Source organism: Plectrocnemia conspersa, unplaced genomic scaffold, assembly GCF_051122295.1.
Source record: "Plectrocnemia conspersa isolate PC_06_02 unplaced genomic scaffold, ASM5112229v1 ptg000010l, whole genome shotgun sequence".
NCBI classification, from domain to species: Eukaryota; Metazoa; Arthropoda; class Insecta; order Trichoptera; family Polycentropodidae; genus Plectrocnemia; species Plectrocnemia conspersa.
In genome coordinates, this window is record NW_028277174.1 from 20,064,820 (window position 1) to 20,082,877 (window position 18,058).

At 32.3% G+C, this 18,058-nt stretch overlaps 3 protein-coding genes and 1 long non-coding RNA gene across 5 annotated transcripts; 2 read left to right on the plus strand and 2 right to left on the minus strand.

Moving 5' to 3' along the window:
• Positions 1 to 321: 321 nt before the first annotated feature.
• Positions 322 to 1,429, minus strand: LOC148230906 (uncharacterized). Its single transcript, XR_015810985.1, has 3 exons — positions 1,395 to 1,429; positions 1,091 to 1,147; positions 322 to 413 (listed from the first exon to the last, which is right to left on the minus strand). It is a non-coding gene; the product is annotated as an uncharacterized LOC148230906 (long non-coding RNA).
• Positions 1,430 to 1,580: 151 nt separating this feature from the next.
• On the plus strand, positions 1,581 to 13,379 carry LOC148230907 (uncharacterized). Its single transcript, XM_088194515.1, has 8 exons — positions 1,581 to 1,599; positions 9,434 to 9,656; positions 10,677 to 11,103; positions 11,170 to 11,387; positions 11,983 to 12,198; positions 12,295 to 12,442; positions 12,513 to 12,891; positions 12,953 to 13,379. Exons 2-8 carry the CDS (start codon positions 9,552 to 9,554, stop codon positions 13,116 to 13,118), a joined length of 1,659 nt encoding a protein of 552 aa, XP_088050641.1. The 5' UTR covers positions 1,581 to 1,599; positions 9,434 to 9,551; the 3' UTR covers positions 13,119 to 13,379.
• On the minus strand, positions 4,457 to 6,413 carry LOC148230908 (growth hormone-regulated TBC protein 1-A). Its single transcript, XM_088194516.1, has 6 exons — positions 6,298 to 6,413; positions 6,044 to 6,228; positions 5,702 to 5,968; positions 5,445 to 5,627; positions 5,129 to 5,382; positions 4,457 to 5,071 (listed from the first exon to the last, which is right to left on the minus strand). Exons 1-6 carry the CDS (start codon positions 6,315 to 6,317, stop codon positions 4,973 to 4,975), a joined length of 1,008 nt encoding a protein of 335 aa, XP_088050642.1. The 5' UTR covers positions 6,318 to 6,413; the 3' UTR covers positions 4,457 to 4,972.
• A 908-nt stretch (positions 13,380 to 14,287) lies between the features above and the next one.
• Positions 14,288 to 18,035, plus strand: nclb (PWP1 homolog no child left behind). Of its 2 annotated transcripts, XM_088196218.1 has the most exons (13): positions 14,288 to 14,462; positions 14,530 to 14,588; positions 14,657 to 14,775; positions 14,840 to 14,919; positions 14,984 to 15,089; positions 15,646 to 15,753; positions 15,820 to 15,994; positions 16,067 to 16,163; positions 16,230 to 16,400; positions 16,471 to 16,561; positions 17,577 to 17,658; positions 17,730 to 17,881; positions 17,942 to 18,035. In XM_088196218.1, the coding sequence occupies exons 1-13, from the start codon at positions 14,376 to 14,378 to the stop codon at positions 17,992 to 17,994; spliced, it is 1,380 nt and encodes a 459-aa protein (XP_088052344.1). In that variant the 5' UTR covers positions 14,288 to 14,375; the 3' UTR covers positions 17,995 to 18,035. The 2 variants fall into 2 exon arrangements, with proteins under 2 accessions (XP_088052344.1, XP_088052343.1); XM_088196217.1 differs by having other exon boundaries at positions 15,646 to 15,994.
• Positions 18,036 to 18,058: the final 23 nt, after the last annotated feature.

Genomic DNA, 18,058 nt, shown 5'->3' on the forward strand with positions numbered 1-18,058 from the left:
TCAGCAGCGGCTCGGCTTTTGTACTGCAGCGGCGTCTGTGTCTGCCATTTTGAATCTGACTCCATGTACGTGCTCAGGATCACGTCGCAGGTTACCAGTTTAGGGGTGGTTACTGATGGCGGGTGGCAATGAGACACAGATTGAGCCGCTGCAGTAATATTTTTATTTGACGGTTAACGGTGTTTACATGGTTAGAATGGGGCGGACGCGCGACGGCACGCGTCCGAACCCTTACAAGCTTGCCGGAAGAGAGGGAGCCGTCACAACACCGCTATTTCTGCGCCGACCAGTTTTGGCCATAACAAATCTATATTGGCCCCCATAGAATCAATATATAATTTTGTTGATTAAAAACAAACAATTTAAGCCAGTTCATCCCGTTTTTGTTGCATGAATCTCGATTCTATGTTTAACTGAAAACATAATTTGAAAAACAACCATTATTGTAGAACACAAGCTATACAGAAAATAATGACCTTTATTAAGAAAAAATATTTTGATGCATTCTAAATATGAATTAAATAATATACTTGAAATAACAATATTAAAATCATGACCCGATTTCGGACAATATAAATCTGTCATTTTTTTCATTACTGTTTCAACCATAGAGTAAAGAATATATATACATAATGTTCTCTACTCTATGGTTTCAACAAATGATATTAACAATGGTTCATCAAAACTGTTTCCTGGAACAAAAATAATTAAGCAAGAAAATGAAACTACTAAATAACTTTTCAAATGGAATGTCACCTTTGGTGGCAATGAAAGGATTAGGACAGATTTTTTGTAAACTAAAAATATGGATATTATATGTATATCATTTGCAATACTACGACTAAAAATGGATTGAATCAAGTTATAGCAATTCACAGACATTCTCCAATATTTACTGTAAGAAGAGCTAAATTAAAAGAGTTTTGTGTGTATGTACAATAGTTACAGAATCGGAATGTCTATATATCACAGTAAAACTAAATAGCCTTTCACTATTCGTGCTGTAAAAGGAATATAGAAAATATACAAGCATAAATATCAATGTTGGTTTAGAAAATATAAATTGGGCACTATAAATTTTAAAAAGTACCATGAAAGCAGAACGAGCCTCAAAAATCGACAATACATCGCTGTTGCATCAGAAACTCTGCAAATCATTGAAGAGTTATCCATTTGACTCGCATTTAAATTTGTAAATGGTTTACAGTGAAAGAGCATTTAAAGCGTATTGGTAATGTTTTAAGTAATGCAGAGAATAATGTACACGCGTATTTATTATTTGTTAGTATTAAAAAGTGGATAGATCAAGATTTTTCAAACTGTTCTGCGAATAAAATTCAAGCATGTTTGACTTCATATTAACAAGCGAGTAATAAAGAATGTATATTTCGCACCTGATGCGCATGAAAGAAATGACGTATGTTGTTCTTGGTGACGCGATAACCGATTGTGATTCGACAGTTGTTGAGTTGGTTGGCCGTAAATTTTTTTTCACAAAACTGATTAAAAGATAAGAAATATGTGTAAAGTATAATTCCATTATACTACTGTCTCAACTCTAAAAGAAGCAAGTCTGCAGGAATATTACCTATTTCACAAGTAAGTGTGTTATTTTAACTATTCAAATTTAATCAAATCTGAATCATAACTATTTTTAAATTATTCCCATGGCATTAGGTATATATACTGTCGGAATTATAAATTGGCGTAAAAATTGCATTTTAACAAAATTTGATTTTTTTATTATAGAATTTAAATGGTGGGGGCCTATTTATATATTTATTTATTCATTCATTATGGCCAAAACTTGGCGGCACTCTAGTAATACGGGGGAGGGTAGCATATTATTTTGGTGGACCTCGACGGGGTGACAACAGCTGGTGGTGCCTCGTCCACCGTTCACTCTCATATATTTTAATAAAAAATACATGTAAATTTTAATCAACTTTTAATAAAATACTACTGCAGCGGCACAATATGTGTGTAATTGCCACCATTCTGTACGAATTGTGTATCGTTATTTACGGGAAGATTTTGATCAATATCATTGTCATACTAAGTGAACAATTCACAACGTAGTAAAAAAATTTAAAAAAACTGGAAGCGTTGGAGATAGGATAAGGCATGCGCATCAGTGTCACGTCCGTTTAGTCAAGAATATTGCTGCTGTAAGTGAACGTGTGGATGAAGACCCGGAATTCTCGATTCGTCCGTGTTCACAGTGTATGGGCTTTTATTATGGCTTTCTTTGGTGCATTTTGTGTTTGAACTTGCACTCACACCCGTATAATATACAGATAACACAACAAATAAAGCCCACCAGACAGCGAGTATTTTACGCAGATTCGATGTTAGAACAGCAGGAAGTTGAAGCTAATTTGTCAAAGAAAATCTTCTTCTTTGATGAAGCACATTTCCACCTCTCCGGGTATGTTGATAAGCAAAATTGCCATATGCGGGGCGAGAAAAATTCTCATATGATTCACGAGAGACCGTACATACACAAAAAGTGAATGTTTGGAGCGCATTGTGCGCAGATGAAGGTCGGACTATAACAAACAATGGTGAGCGCTATAGACGCATGATATTCGATTATTTTTGCCACAAAATTGAATATATTGATATGGAAGACACGTGGTTCCAACAATCGGATGCAACGTTGAATGTTTTGCGTGAATGGTTTCCAGATCGTATAATTTCAGGTTTTGGTGACGTCAACTGGTCGCCAAGATCATGCGATTTACCGCCGTTGGATAGTTTTGTGAGTTTACTGTAAGAGTCATGTCTACGCTGACAAACCCGAAACGTTGGAGCACCTAAAAACCAACATCCGCCCGAAATATACGAAAAGGGATCGGTTGCTGCAAAAGGTCCAGAGGCGATCATTTAATTGATACAATTTTTCCTAATAATTGAAATACATTAAATGTTCGATTAATAAAAGATGTCGAAAAATCGAAAAAATTCGATTAAATTTAACATTAGGTTATCATTACCCTAGCCGCGTCCTTGTAATAGAAAGTGCATCACGCGTCATTGTTAAAGCAATTTATGGTTGAAAATTATAAATGTATAATAAAGGTATATTTATACAGTGATACAATTATATTAAATAAATATTTTTTTGTTTTGTTAAAACAAATAAAAATGTAATATTCAACAGCGCTTAGAACAACGTATGTTAAATCATAGTAAATTTTCCCACACTTACGTGAAATTTATAACATGCAAACATTCATTCTGTACATGGATAATGGATAACATTAAATCCGACGTTGTAGCCCAGCCGTATGATTTATCTGTAAGCACTTCCGTTTTGCTAGCCTCAGAGGCGATAGACGATAGTGATAAATTTACAACAAAATATTAAATGATATGTTATTTATGCAAAAAAATTCTACTTTTAGCATAAAATTATGACGAAACCAGTCTTAACCAAACCAAAATATACTTAGTCATCCTTGCTCTTCGATTAGATTTCCATATAATAAGTAGCAATATTTTTATTGGATTATTATTAGTTGGGATATGTATGACCGACCTAGATTTTTTTCTATGAATCTTCTATTTTATTGTATTATATAGGGACTCTAGATATTTTTTTGGAACACGTTCGCAACGAAACAAAGCACAGTGCTTTTTTAAATTTTGTTACTACTAATTTGTGATAATTGCGCAGATCAAATTATAAAAAATAAATATATAGTTAATTTTTAAGAGAAAACTAAATTTATATTTTTTTACTCTGGCAGCACTGAGTTGGCACTCGGATTATGACATTCGTTCATTAGAGGTTAGGCAGCATAGAAGTCAATAAAATGGTAAACGGTTTTTAATTTATATTTTTCATATTATTTTACGTAAAATGTGTGTGTTTAAAGCAAATGCATTATTGTTCTGATGCAATATGCAATTTCGTCTTTTTATTGCATATTATTTTTGAATCAAAAGGCTACTTCTGCAATTATTGCTGGGTTGAGCGTAGCGGCCGTCGGATACGCCGGTCGATATATGTTAAGAAATATGCCAAACATGGCCCAAAAGATGTCCGAAGCTATGAAGAACATACCAAAGTTGGACGCAGAATCATTCGCGAATTCTCGCTATTACAAAGGCGGATTCGACCCGAAGATGAACAAAAGAGAAGCTTCGTTAATACTCGGCGTCAGTCCGACGGCTTCGAAGATTAAGGTTAAACGATTATTTATGTAGTAAATTTGTGCAGAGATTGATCAATTGCATTTACAGATTAAAGAGGCTCATAAAAGAATTATGTTATTGAACCATCCGGATAGAGGGGGTTCTCCGTTGCTGGCGGCTAAGATTAACGAAGCTAAGGATTTACTCGAAAGTGGAAAAACGCAATAATATTATAACAATGTAAATAAGTAATTTGTGATATAGTTATATAAATTCCACTGGAATTCGTTATGTTTTTTTGCAATAAAAAATTAAATTTGAATCTATTATATTAATAAATTAGATTTTATTAAACAGCAAACTATTTTTCGATACATGGTGTCGGTAGAACATAGTAAAACATACAACAATATAAAATTTCGTTTAAGAACGGTGATGTAATGAATAATCTCAAAAATAATTTCATGAAAATAAAGGAACATTTTGATGAAACGTTTATAATGTATAATATGCATATACAAATAGATACTAATAATGAACACAATTTATAATATGAATAATTAATACTATTTAACAAATACTGATTAAAAATATATTTATAAACACTAGAAAAAATAATCAGGCGTCCTGTACATTAGGCACGATTTTCGCAAACGAAATCGTTAAGCAGGTACAAACTACGTATTGATAACTCGCAAGATCTTAAACTAACGTTGTCCGTTTGACGCATTCTTAAACGAATGATATTTATATTTTTAAATATTAAGTCATGGAACATCGAGGTTTTATCTTTATAGTTTTTTTGTTAAACTTATTTTTTGGTTTATACGTATCACGCATCAGTTCCTCTCTCTAAGCGCTGCTTAGTCAACTGCTCGCGCAACTTTGAGATTGTGGAATTGGACAGTGAACCGGGTACTTTAAAAATGCTCTGAAACAACAATAGTTTTCAACTAATATAACGTATTAAAATATATATTGGACAAACCTGCATGAAGGTGTGACAATTTACTGCAGAAGAATTTCGCACAATCTCTTTGAAGCACATGGAAAGCGATGAGAAATCGTCACATTTCAATATGTGATTCTTATTTTGTTTTATCAACGTGAGACACACCCTAAAGATGACTTTAGAACCTTCATAAAACAGACAATCCCAGATTCTCAACACGGTTTCGGTAGGCAAAACTTCAGCAAATAAACACACAAACCACTTGGTACAAATGACACCCCAGGGAAAGCCTAGAAATTCAATTTCATTTATATAAGACTTTATACATAAACTAGATTCAAATAATGCTTACCTATATTTTGAATGTGTCTGTACACATCCGGTACTTTGATGCGAACTAATTCAGTGAGCACTTCTATATCTGTGACTAGACCGTCCATAGTTCTCGTATAATAATCGGGTAAAATAACTTCAACTAGAGTTTTTAGCAGCCAAAAAGTAGTTTCCTCGTTATTAGTAACTAAGAGTAGTAATCCTAGAATCGAGATTACAAACAAATCGCATCATTCGCTGATTACATACATAGGTTTGTATATTTGAGTAATTTACCTGCAATATAATTCAACCCTTGGCAATAACCGACGTCTTTATTATTATGCGCGTAGGCCACGAGAACGTTGAATAGATGCGCCTGATGATTAGCTGTCTGATTGAAATAAATGTTATCCGGAAACGTTCGCGGTAAGTCAGTTTTTACAATGTCAACTATTTCCTTTTCAAACGGAGTATCGAGTAATCTTTGATATAAATCGGGGAACTGTTCTTGTTTCTCTTGGGCGCCCGATATGAGCATCCACACGTTGTTCCTATGTCCACCTGCAAAATTAAAATAATCATATATTATCGCTAGATAAAATTAATATCGTTCGAGTGATCTAATTAGCTCAATACCCGGAATCCCTTTACGAATGTATCTTTTCACTTCGGAGTTCTTCTTAATGCCCTTCCCGTTGTTTAATAGATCCGACCATCTTTTCGCTCTCTTGGCTAACACTTTTAGATAGATGGACATAAATTCCTCGTATGCTTTGTAATCAAAGTCTTCGCCTCTCTCGAAACCGTATTCGTCGACTTTACTATAATAAATCAAGTAAATCGTCGATTCGAAGCTTATTCGTATTACATATATTTATATTTTAACATACCTAAAGCTAGAAGTGGCCATTGCAGCGAGCGCACGCCCATCGGCGCACGCCGGCCGCGAAATGACTCAAACGTCCAAGAGACTTTGACAGTTGAGACGCTAACTAGACGCTAAAATAAAACGCTAAATGTCTTTTAAAATATAATCAATCATTTATTTATAATATAATAAAACATTCAAAATCAATCCCTAATACCATTGTCTTATTTAAAAATGATAAACTGCTCGCATGTCATAAAAATTGTATTGTTAATGGCAACATAGGACTGTCAGTGGTCCTGATTTGTCCATAAATAGTAAAACTTTTGACTTGTCTGTTTTTCAAGTAATTACTTTTTAATTCTTTATCTGGCAATTTTTTATAAATAGCCATCATAACCATGCGTTCTCTAAGATCATTTTTTTATGAAAACGATTTAAATAAGCGATATATAAAATAATTGTTCCATAAAACGAATTGTTTGTGCATTACCATTTGACAGATTAGGTGCGAGCGAGCAATTGTCAAAACACCTTATGAATAACTCTCTGCAATGAATCCCTTTTCGAAGATTTACCTTACATAAATGTACAAACAATTCGTTTTATGGAACAAAGTATTGATTTAAATGCACATATCTCTTAAGATAATTCCCTGCTAAATCGCACCTGTTTTTTATTATAATATTTATAAAATTCTGACCTTTATTATTTGTGCGTTAAGATTATAACTATTCCGATGATAACACTTTTTATGATTTATATTTTATACAATTTATCCTCTTTGTGCCACCAATTAAAATTCAATACTTCTATTCTTAGGGGCCTGTTTATGTATTTATTTTATTATTTATTATGACCAAAAGTTGGCGGTACTCTGGTAACACAGACGTAATGGCGGCAGAGGGCAGCACATTCTTGGGCAAAATTTGACGGCGGTGCCTTGTCCGTTGGTCATTTTCACCACCATTATAACATGTATACTATACACTTTTAAATAAATAATACTACAGTGGCCTAATATGTGCCTAGTTGCCACCTGTCACTATCCGTCCGCCAAATTTTAAATATTGAAATTCATAAGTAAATTAATGTGATTATGGAACAAATTAATAAAACATACTAATTTTATGCATTATGCAGTCAACATATCGTCGATTTTTCTTTAAAACTAGTTAATTTAAATATCGCTCATGTTTCTGAGGCACTGATAATTATATTTTCTTCTGTATTATATTTTCAGAAAATTTTAGTTTTAAGAATCAATTATTCAAAATGTTTATGTTGTATAGATAATTAAATATCGAAATTTTTATTATAAAAATAACAGTTATTAATAAACTTTAATTTTGAATTAAAACTTTTGCTTTGTGTGACACGATTTGTTACAAGGTATGTTGGAATTTGATTTATTCTTACTTCGTGTCGACAGGCCCATAACTAGATGAAGAAGCAAAGCAGGCATATTCTCGGGGTGGCAAAAATTGGGTGAAAAAAAAATTATAAAAAAATATATAAGACGCGAACGTGTCGTACACTGTCAACACTTCGCATGTACTTAATAAGTTGGGCGACCCTTCGTTTACATTGATAAATTACTGCAAACCATTTAAAATTGTTGTAATTTGGTATGAAACGTTAAATCGGATAATTTTTGTCATATCCAGCAAATTATGCAAAAGATAGATTTAGAGTTAAACTCGGTGATTCAGTCGTTAAGAAATACCAAAGAGTATTTTGAAAAGTTACGTTTTTTTAAACAAATAATTAATGATATAACATAATTGGTCTCTGAAATTGACAATGAAATCAGTTTTGATACTTTGAATAAGCATTGCGTGAGAGCAAAAAATAGACAGATACATTATAGGTGTTATCGATCCAAATATGTTTTTTCAAATATAATTGACATCGCAATGAGCTCGCTGGGATTAAGATTTTGCCAAATCGGGCATCACAATAAACATTTTGAATTTCTTTATAATATGTATAGCTTTAGAGAGATGTCTAAGATTGAGCTTTGTTATCATTGCAACGACTTGAAAAATATTTTAATCGATTGAGAGTAATCTGATATAACACAATGTACCTTGCAGATGGGTCATCAGTGCCGTGCATATTATTAAAAAAATATGTCCCCAAAAGCAGTATTAAAATTTATTACAGCATTAAATTTTGGGCCAGATATTACCATTGCTCTTAGAATTTTATTACCTTCGCTAATATCAGTTGCAAGCGGTGAAAGAAGCTTTTCCAAATTAAAAATCAGCAAAAACTATTTAAGATCCGCAATGACTCAAGATAAACGTATTCGATCTGAATTTTTAGATTGAATATTTAAATTTACTGCTACTAATTAACATTCCTTTCATGTCTAAGATTTTTTAAGCGTTCAAAAAGCAATAAAGTCAACAATAATTTGCAAACAAATTTCATCACAAACGGAGCTGCGTCAAAAACTACAATCTGTTCCTTTGAATAATAATGTTAATTGTGAAAGTACTATCTAGAAAGTGGGTGCTTCTGAAGGCGAAGTCCCGCTCCTTTTATTTCATGTTTGGCGATGGGATGGTGACAAGTGACAATTAGACACAGATTGAGCCGCTGCAGTAATGTTTTATTGAATATTAACGGTATTGTTTACATGGTTATAAAAAGCGGACGCGTCCGAACGCCAGGAAGATTGCCAGTGTAGAGAATAACCGTCACTCAGTGCTACTCAAGTGCCGACCAATTTTGGCCATAACAAATCTAGGCTCCCACAGTTGCATGTCGAATGCGCCGAAGATTGCCAGTGGAGAGAAAAAGCGTTACTCAAATGCCGCCAAGTTTTGGCCAAAACAAAATCTATATTAAAATATAAATATGCCACAACACATGTACGTATTAAAAGAGCTGAAGAAACTTATACCTGAAATACACTATTATTTAAGGTCGGTTTTTACTTTTTTTATAAATATATTTTTGCTATGAATATTTCCAGAGCCATTAATGTTACAATTTAAATAAATAAATAAATATATTCACATATTTTATGCCACTTTATATCATTTTGTACCAAGTAAAATAAAATTAGCCTGCTTGACCTTGTCGTTGCACAAATGTTTTATGATTTTATTTCGTTCGTAATTAGAAAATACAATGTAGTATTTTTTTAGCGCGGCAGCACTGGAAAAAAGCTTAACGCACCTGGCAATAGTACTCGCGCTGGCGGTGCTGTCTGTCGTCGGTTTGGCGGGTGTGAGCCAGCGGGCCGAGGGCGATCGTTCGCCGGCCATGGGGCTGTGCCGCACCTGCCTGGCGGAGTGCCCTATGGACTCCGTCGATATTTTTGACGATAACCCGCTCAAGGACGTGCTATCGCGGCTCATCCGCTTGGAGGTGCCGGAATATTTTACTTTAACTCGTTTATCCTCTATGTTTATTGTCGAAATTTGCGTAAGTACGCTAGTACGCTACGTAAATAATACCTTCTTACATTGGTAAATAAACTTATTTCAAACGTTCAACTATATACAATTTTGTTCAAAGATTGATCCAATTTTTATTTAACTTCGATGGTAAAATACTCAACGGCTACTGGGTCATTAGGTTTGGGCCGCAATAATAAAATGCGTGATAGAATATACATACTCGTTGCCTGTTAGTCCTGTTTAGTTTCAAGTACAGGAAACGACAAATTTACGCAACTGTCTGCAAAATAGTTTAAAATAACCCAATAAAGTCATACATAATAATTTTCACATAAATAAATAAAAAGTATTTGACATTATCGATTTTGTCTACACAAGTTAATACAAAGGCAATGCCACAATTTTTGAATTGCTTATAATTAGTAGTCTCCTAATATCTGTAAAGTTCCAACTTCCTAGTTAGCCCAGGGTTGACATTAAGCTGGAAACGGTGTCTTCTCTATGAATTTGGACGAACTCGTGTGTGAAGTTCTTGAAATGCAACAATTGCGACGATTCGTTTTTTTATTATTAAAACCTTTTTGAAAATTGTACTGTCATTGTCATTCGTCAATACCATAGCATTCTTTTTGTCCGTTTGGGATGCTAATTCTTATTACATTAAACAGTAAGTAAAAAAATCTTGCTCTCTGTGAATATACAGCGTTACTAATACATTTTGATCCTAATTACTGTTCTGATATATGCACATATTGAAGTGAAGTGTACAAAACTTATTTAAAAATTAAAAACAAAACACAATTTTATGTTGCTAATTAAATTCAATACAGCTTTTTCGATTAGATCCCAATACAAATATTTTTTTACTTTTACACATAGGAATTTATCAGATTATTACAGTCAATGTTGGGAGGAATTTTTCGTTTCACATTAGCGCATAAAAACTCATTTTTCCAATTTAATTCCATTTTTTTTATTTTTTTTTTAGATAATATGTGATGAAAGATTACCGAGAATTATATGCAACTTATGCCACGATCAAATACAAAATAGCCAGTCGTTTATAAAAAAAGCTCTAGAGAGTAATGCTCTACTTTGTACCAAAATTAATGCTGATTCGTTTTCGAGCAATTCAGACATTGATGTACTGCTTAAGTTAAATCCCAAAATAAGCACCAACGACACCGCCGATAAAGAGATACAAGTAGACAATGAATATTTCAATCTGTTTACCAATTCTTCGCAAACCAAAATCGTAAATTGCAATTCAGTACCCAGCGATGATGACGATTACGATAATGACGGAATTTCAAAGAGCGATTCCCACTATCCTAGTCTCGACGATTGCGAGATTAAACTCGAGCCGGAAGAATACGAAGATGGCTCTGTGGACACAGTAGCAGGGATGATGAACGGTCAGTGTATAATTACGAGTATATCATTTTTTGTGCGTTTTTAATATATAATTTTTATTATTACAGGAATCAGCGAAGAACATGAAATTTCCATCGGTCAGATTAAAATCGAGCCTTTGAGTGAAAATGACGCTTTAAAGTTTCACCGAGGCGAAATATTCGTCGAGCCTAGATCCGTACTAGATGTTAGCATCGCAGATAGTTTAATGGGTTTAATAGATAGTAGTAATAATGGACACGCGCAAAGTAACGGATTTGTGGAAGGCGAGCTTCAGACCAACCTGGTAAATATTCAAATATATTTTGGATGTAGTTATTAAATAATTTTGCTTCTCATGTTTACTGGCACCCGATTGAGATATATTTTACAGCTTCGTTCTCAAAAAATATTCAAATACTTGCTCTATTTCAACATTTATTGACAGTGATACAACCAGCTTGCTGTATATACTTTTTCTATCACAAACTTACTCTATCTTTTAATTTATCATATGATCTGACGTCACTTTGGTTCGCCAAGAAGAGTACTACTGCAGATCTCGTTCCACTTAGAAATTTTCTAGTCCACTTGTACTTTTGATGAAGTGAAGACGTGCAACACCTTTCTGAAGTTTACTCAAGTCCTACTGCCATTTAACGACTACTTTTCAATCTAAATGTAATTTATTGAACTATAGAGCGTTTTATTTTTAAATTCTACACAACATTTAATGTATTCATTTAGTTATTTAATGTACTCATCAGTGACGTGCTGAATTTGAGTACGTACATTTTTTAACAAGCTCATAATAATAGGACAGGCTTGCTACCTGTGTGCTCTTTGTTAGGATTGTACCATTTTTTTTATATTTCAACTAAATATTAATATTACAATTTCAGAAGGAACTCGTCGAATTAGCTAGTGAAATACCCTGTAAAAAAAACGTTGAAAATAAAAATAAAACTAAAACTAAAAAAGAAACTAAAAAGTCGTGTAGCCAATGTGGAAAAATGGTCCCGAAAAAATTACTCCTAAAGCATCGAGCGCTTCACAGGTCATCAATTCAGAAATGCATCTTATGCGATAAGCGTTTCAAAACCAGGAAAAGATTAAAAGTAAGATTGTATTTTAAATAATAAAAATATTAAGTCGTATCCTTTTGAATTCATATTCTTTATTTTTTGTTTACTACTTATTGTGTTTATTTTTAGACGCATGTTGAAATCCAACACTCTTACTATGAATTGCTAAAGTGTCAAATTTGCGATATGACTTTCATGCATTCGACAGATTTACAAGAACATACTTTAATTCATATTCCTCCGAAGAAAACTTATCATTGTTCACTTTGCAACACAGGTTTGATAATTACTTCAAATAATGTACGAGTAAATGTTACCGTTTCTGTATTAGCACTTTTTAATTTTAGATTACGATACTGACGGCTTGTTAACTTCTCATTTATACATCCATAAAGAAATTGTCGTCTTGAAGAAAGGCGATGACGAACACGTGCTTTGTAGCAGATGCAATAGATGTTTTATGAATTCTTTGTCGCTATTGACGCATATCAAAAGTATGTGTAAAGATAATACAAATTCAAAAGATATAGTCGAATTGAACGGTGTCGTAGAAGAAGAAGAGGAAGAGGAAGAAAAAAAAGAAGAGGAAGTGGTGCAGGAGAAGGAAATTTACGAATCGCCGAAATTGAGAGTTAAAATCGAAAGACCGACCAGAAACCATAAAGTAGAAAAAGTAGAAAAGAAACCAAATTATGAGGAAAACACTTGTCCTCATTGCTCTCAAACGTAAGCCGATGTTTATCAAATTATATAATAATTCATATTAATAAGTAATTATTAATTTCAGATTTTCAAATAAGTACTTTTTGAGAATACACGTGGAAAATCATGGATCGTATGTTAGGGATTATTGTTGTCCAATCTGCCTTTTTAAGTTTAAGAGAAAAGATCATTTAAAGAGGCATTTGACTAATGTTCACGGTCTTTCGAATCCTAGGGATAAAGTGAAATAGGTTAAGCTTTATTATTTTATTTTATTGAATTTAATTTGATTCAAGGTTATTTGTATATATCTTATTTTTTTTAAACTTGTATTTTATTTTATATAATTAATTTAGAAAGATTTTTGCATGTTGTGTGCATTAAAATTGATTGTGCGAAGAATGTAAAATGATTGCATTAAACATTGTTTAATGTTTTGTAATTATATGAATTATTTTTCTATTTTTGTGACATTTTGGTTTATGTTATAAATAAAATAGTGTGAAATATAATTATGTTTATTATTTAAATCACTTGTAATTGAAAATGTGCAGTATATTTGTTTGCAAATTGACTAATAAATTCCTCCTATTTGCTCTTATTTTTACATACAGTAATTATATAAGGTGACCGGATTTTGAAAATATATAAAAGTCATCTAGAATATTTTTGATAAGTACAATCCCCCTCGAAAGAGTCACCTTGGCTTAAGACACTAAAAATAAAAAGGGCATTTTGGAAATTTTTGTTCGAGGATAAATTTGTGTGGGAGCTAAAAAAAAAGATCATTCGGACATTTTTGTTCAAGGAGGACGAACAAGGATAATTTTTTGAGAGGATGTCTGGATGGATGTCAACTCAACTTACATTATGAGAATTGTCCTTAAAAATGTTATTCTCCTTTTGTCCTTCGTCCTCCTGGATCAAAAATTTCCGAAATAACCTTTTTTTAGCTGTCCCAGCTTAGAGCTGCATAATTAAGATAAGCCTAGGTCACCTTATACTTATAATATAGTTATTTTTATATATCACCTCTGAGAATAAAAATATAATGAATTCAATAAATAATCATAATATATCTAAAAAACAAAATGCGCATTTAGATTACAATGACATCCTCGTGTCACTTTGCTCAACATAACCTAAAATTATTCATTTTCGCATTAAAATAAAATCTTTTTTCACATAGTAAATGGTATGTAAAAGCTTATATATGCTATTATTATTATTAATATTAATAATAATTAAATAAATTTATATTTTCTCCGATTTGTCAAGTTTTTGTTACTGTAAAACGCAATATAAATATAATTAATTATAATATACTGTAAATAAATATTAATCAACGAATAATAATATTTTATTAATAATAATAATTGTGAATGTGACGTTTAGCACGCTGGACGAGATGTATGCTATTATGGCTAAAACGAGATTTAAAAACAGTACTAGTGTCAAACCGCACGTGTTTTGTTCAGTTTCACCGCCGAAGATACAACAAAATAAAAATGGACGAAGAAGGGGGTAAAAACATTGGAATGATATCGTGCGTTTATTTCGTTAAACGTAACGTAGCCAAAGCAGTTCCAGAAAAGGTTAACTTGGTTTTATTACAAATTACGTGGTAAAATATGTCTTGTGCATGTCAATTTTAATTTTTAGGTTCAGTTAACCGAAGAAGAGCTAAAAGGCATCGTTGAACAAACCGCGCATGATATGAGGTGATATTTCGTATTCATACACACATTTTAATACTTATATGTGAGTTGTTCATGTAACGTTTTTGTAGAGAAATAACTGAAGAAAATGATTCAGACGATGATGAAAATATGGAAACGACACAGGAAGAGACTGAGCCGCGAAATCCGAGCGACGAGTACAACTTCGACGGCTATGATAATGAAGACGGTATTTATATACAATAATATGTTATGATATATTATATCATATTACATAATTATAAATATTTCAGTCGATACATCGAGACAATTGGGTCTCAATTCAGTCACAACGTTTGCAACTGATGGTGTTATAAACGGTATCAATATTAATGTAAGTTAATACGATGGAATATTTTATATTCAATTATTTATTATAATGGATTATTAATTTTTAGACTGACGATCCGGACAGCGACGAAGAAGATGATATAATAAAACCCAACGATAATTTAATATTAGTTGGACACGTCCAAGGAGATGCTAGCATTCTAGAAGTTTATGGTACAAATATAAATTATTTATTAATAACTGAAGACCCCAAGACGAAAACGTGTTAACTCACTCAAACGTAGTTTTGAGATATTTAGACATTTGCGAACTGCCCTATATTCTTATAATTTATAACAAATACAATACAATTTTCATCACAAATGTGTTTTTGACAAGAAAACTAGCTAATTATAAAACTAGAGCATTTCATTTGTAATTCAAAGGCATTTGAAAAATTTCTTCAATTGCAAAAATCATATCACATTATAAAAATTAAAGTTATTTTTTATGATGGGAATGCATAACATAACCACAAATATTCCTTCACGGATTTATAAAACCAAATAATAAAAAAACATGTACATATAGTACTATATTTATCTTCCAGGTAAAAGTGCAGTTAACATGTTCTTTAATTGCTATTCATATTGTAGTCATTTTTGAGTAATTTGAAAAAAAAACTATTATAAACAAAAATGTCAGTTCAGATATTATTATTATTGTCTTTGTGTGTCGTTAATGTTTTAAATATGTATTGTATTATTAAATTATATATATTTAATTTTAGTTCATAACGAGGATGAAGGTTCATTGTATGTTCATCACGATACAATATTACCAAGCTTTCCATTATGCATAGAATGGCTCAATCGAGATCCAGGAGATTCTGCTCCAGGTTATTATTCATTTGTATATAAATCGACCAATATTTTATTGAGCTTCAAATTATTTTTAAATATAGGTAATTTATGTGCAATCGGCTATATGGATCCAATCATACACATTTGGGATCTGGATATAATAAATTGTCTTGAACCAGCGTTCAAATTAGGCAAAAAAGCAAACAGGCGGAAGAAAATCAAAGCCGTTGGACACACAGATGCTGTAGTTGGACTAGCTTGGAATCAACATATGGAGTAATTTTAATATGTTCATTATGCACATGCCTAGTATGTACTTATTTTAATATTGTTTATATGAAATTTCAGCCACATATTAGCTAGCGGTTCTGTAGATAAAACAGTTTTGTTATGGGATATAGATAGTGGAACACCGCATACGAAATTAAGTGCATTCGAAGATAATGTAAGCGTATTAATTTAATAAATCGGTAATAGATTATTCATATTTAATTGTTGTGTATTTTTATAGATACAATCTTTGCAATGGCATCCTTTAGAAGCTCAAAGCTTGTTGACTGGTTGCTCGGATAAAATAGTACGCGTATTTGACTGTCGAACTGAAGATGCATACAAATCTTGGAATTGTGAAAGAGAAATTGAAAAAGTTACTTGGGATGCTTTGAAACCGTTTTGTTTTGCTGTTGGTATTTTTTTTGTGTATTAAAAAAACTGTTGTTTTTATATATTATATAATGTTTCATAATTACTAGGTTGGAACTATAGATGGACACTTACTTTATTATGATTGCCGTCAAGAAGATCCTCTTTGGGATATAGAAGCTCATGAAGGCGAAATATCAGGTTAGTAGAATTTCTATGATCAGATAGATGTGCTACAATGATTTTTCATTTATTCGGGTGACTTTTCCTTGAATTTGAATGGATGTGCAAAAAAATTATATTTTCTGGTTTTGATTTTTTATTCTAATACTCACAAAAATAGGCGCTGGGATACAGAAACGGATAATAACAAAATATCCTCATTTAAGGGTATTTCAAGAACCTTTTCTGAACTTGTATGTATTTCGATTCGAACTTATAGATTCCGATTCAAGAATGCTGCGAACTAAAGTAAAATAGTAGTAGAGAACACAAATAATGGATTGTCACGTTACTCATAACAAAGCCGAGCATCTTGAAAGAATTTATGCGTGAACTTCAGTGAAAATCACACCTTCCACTTTTTATACAAAACACACAGTCGCTGGACTTACACAATCATATTTTAGGAGTTGACAACCAGTTACTATAATATTACATATATTTTGTGCGAAATGGACCGAAATATTTATTTTTATAGCCGGATGTCACACAGACAAAAAACCTTGAAATGAGCATTGCTGCCTCAACAAGAACAAGCGAGACAACGAATATTCTTGCGCGCATGTGTCGCTTCTCTCTCGCATACATCTGTATACGTAGACAATGCATTCACAAAATTATTGCAGTACGAATTTCTGACGTATCAGTTAACAGCTAATGCATTCCGCACGCCCACTAACACACGCCTTTATCTCTCAATCACTCTCGTCACTTAACACGCGAGCGAGCGAAAAGGAATGTATCTCACCGTACACGCCTGATATTTGAGTGGCTCTTTGAAAGTTCAACCTTTGTAGTTGCTTCCCGATGACAACAAAAAATAAGATATATTCATAGTTCATAATTACACTTTAAAAGTAGTAAATCCAAAATGTTGTATTTTATAAAAACATATTGCTAAATTCCACCAAATCGATTGTGACAAATTGCATAAGAATAATATTTTCGTATTTAATAGAAGCAGACTGTTATTATAAATTATATTAAATTTCAGGAATATCATTAAGTTCTAAATGCCCAGGATTGCTGGTGTCAACTTCCAACGAAGGAACAATGAAAATTTGGGATACTTCAAAGTAATATCAATTTAATATCTTTCTTTTCGTTTAATTTAAATATATTTTAACTAATATATTAATTATTGTAGGGGTTCACCAATTATGATCGCCGAAAAAAATTTAGCAGTCGGTGCAACGCAATGCCTCGCTGTATGTCCCGAGAATCCATTCATTTTTGCAGCTGGAGGAGACTTTAAAGCTAAAAATTTTGGCGTCTGGGATATCACGAGATTGGATTGTGGTAAATTATATACATTATTGATAATCATTTACAACATACTTAAAAACTTTTTTTTTATAGTTGAAGAATGCTTTGGTTCAAGACAACAAGTTCAAATGTCAGTCGATATTTAAAATATGAAATAAATAAATATATACGTATATTTTATATAAAAGAATTTTATTTTATATAAACCCA

Bases quoted from the DNA above. Each gene is read 5' to 3' on its own strand.
- LOC148230907 (XM_088194515.1), top strand. From the start codon at position 9,552: ATGGGGCTGTGCCGCACCTGCCTGGCGGAGTGCCCTATGGACTCCGTC. The intron at 12,443-12,512 runs GTTTGATAATTA...TTTTAATTTTAG, and splicing joins TTGTTCACTTTGCAACACAG to ATTACGATACTGACGGCTTG. The intron at 12,892-12,952 runs GTAAGCCGATGT...TATTAATTTCAG, and splicing joins TGTCCTCATTGCTCTCAAAC to ATTTTCAAATAAGTACTTTT.
- LOC148230908 (XM_088194516.1), bottom strand. From the start codon at position 6,317: ATGGCCACTTCTAGCTTTAG. The intron at 5,628-5,701 runs GTAAATTACTCA...TCTCGATTCTAG, and splicing joins AGGGTTGAATTATATTGCAG to GATTACTACTCTTAGTTACT. The intron at 5,072-5,128 runs GTTTGTCCAATA...TTGTTGTTTCAG, and splicing joins ATTGTCACACCTTCATGCAG to AGCATTTTTAAAGTACCCGG.
- nclb (XM_088196217.1), top strand. From the start codon at position 14,376: ATGGACGAAGAAGGGGGTAAAAACATTGGAATGATATCGTGCGTTTAT. The intron at 14,463-14,529 runs GTTAACTTGGTT...TTTAATTTTTAG, and splicing joins CCAAAGCAGTTCCAGAAAAG to GTTCAGTTAACCGAAGAAGA. The intron at 14,589-14,656 runs GTGATATTTCGT...ACGTTTTTGTAG, and splicing joins CAAACCGCGCATGATATGAG to AGAAATAACTGAAGAAAATG.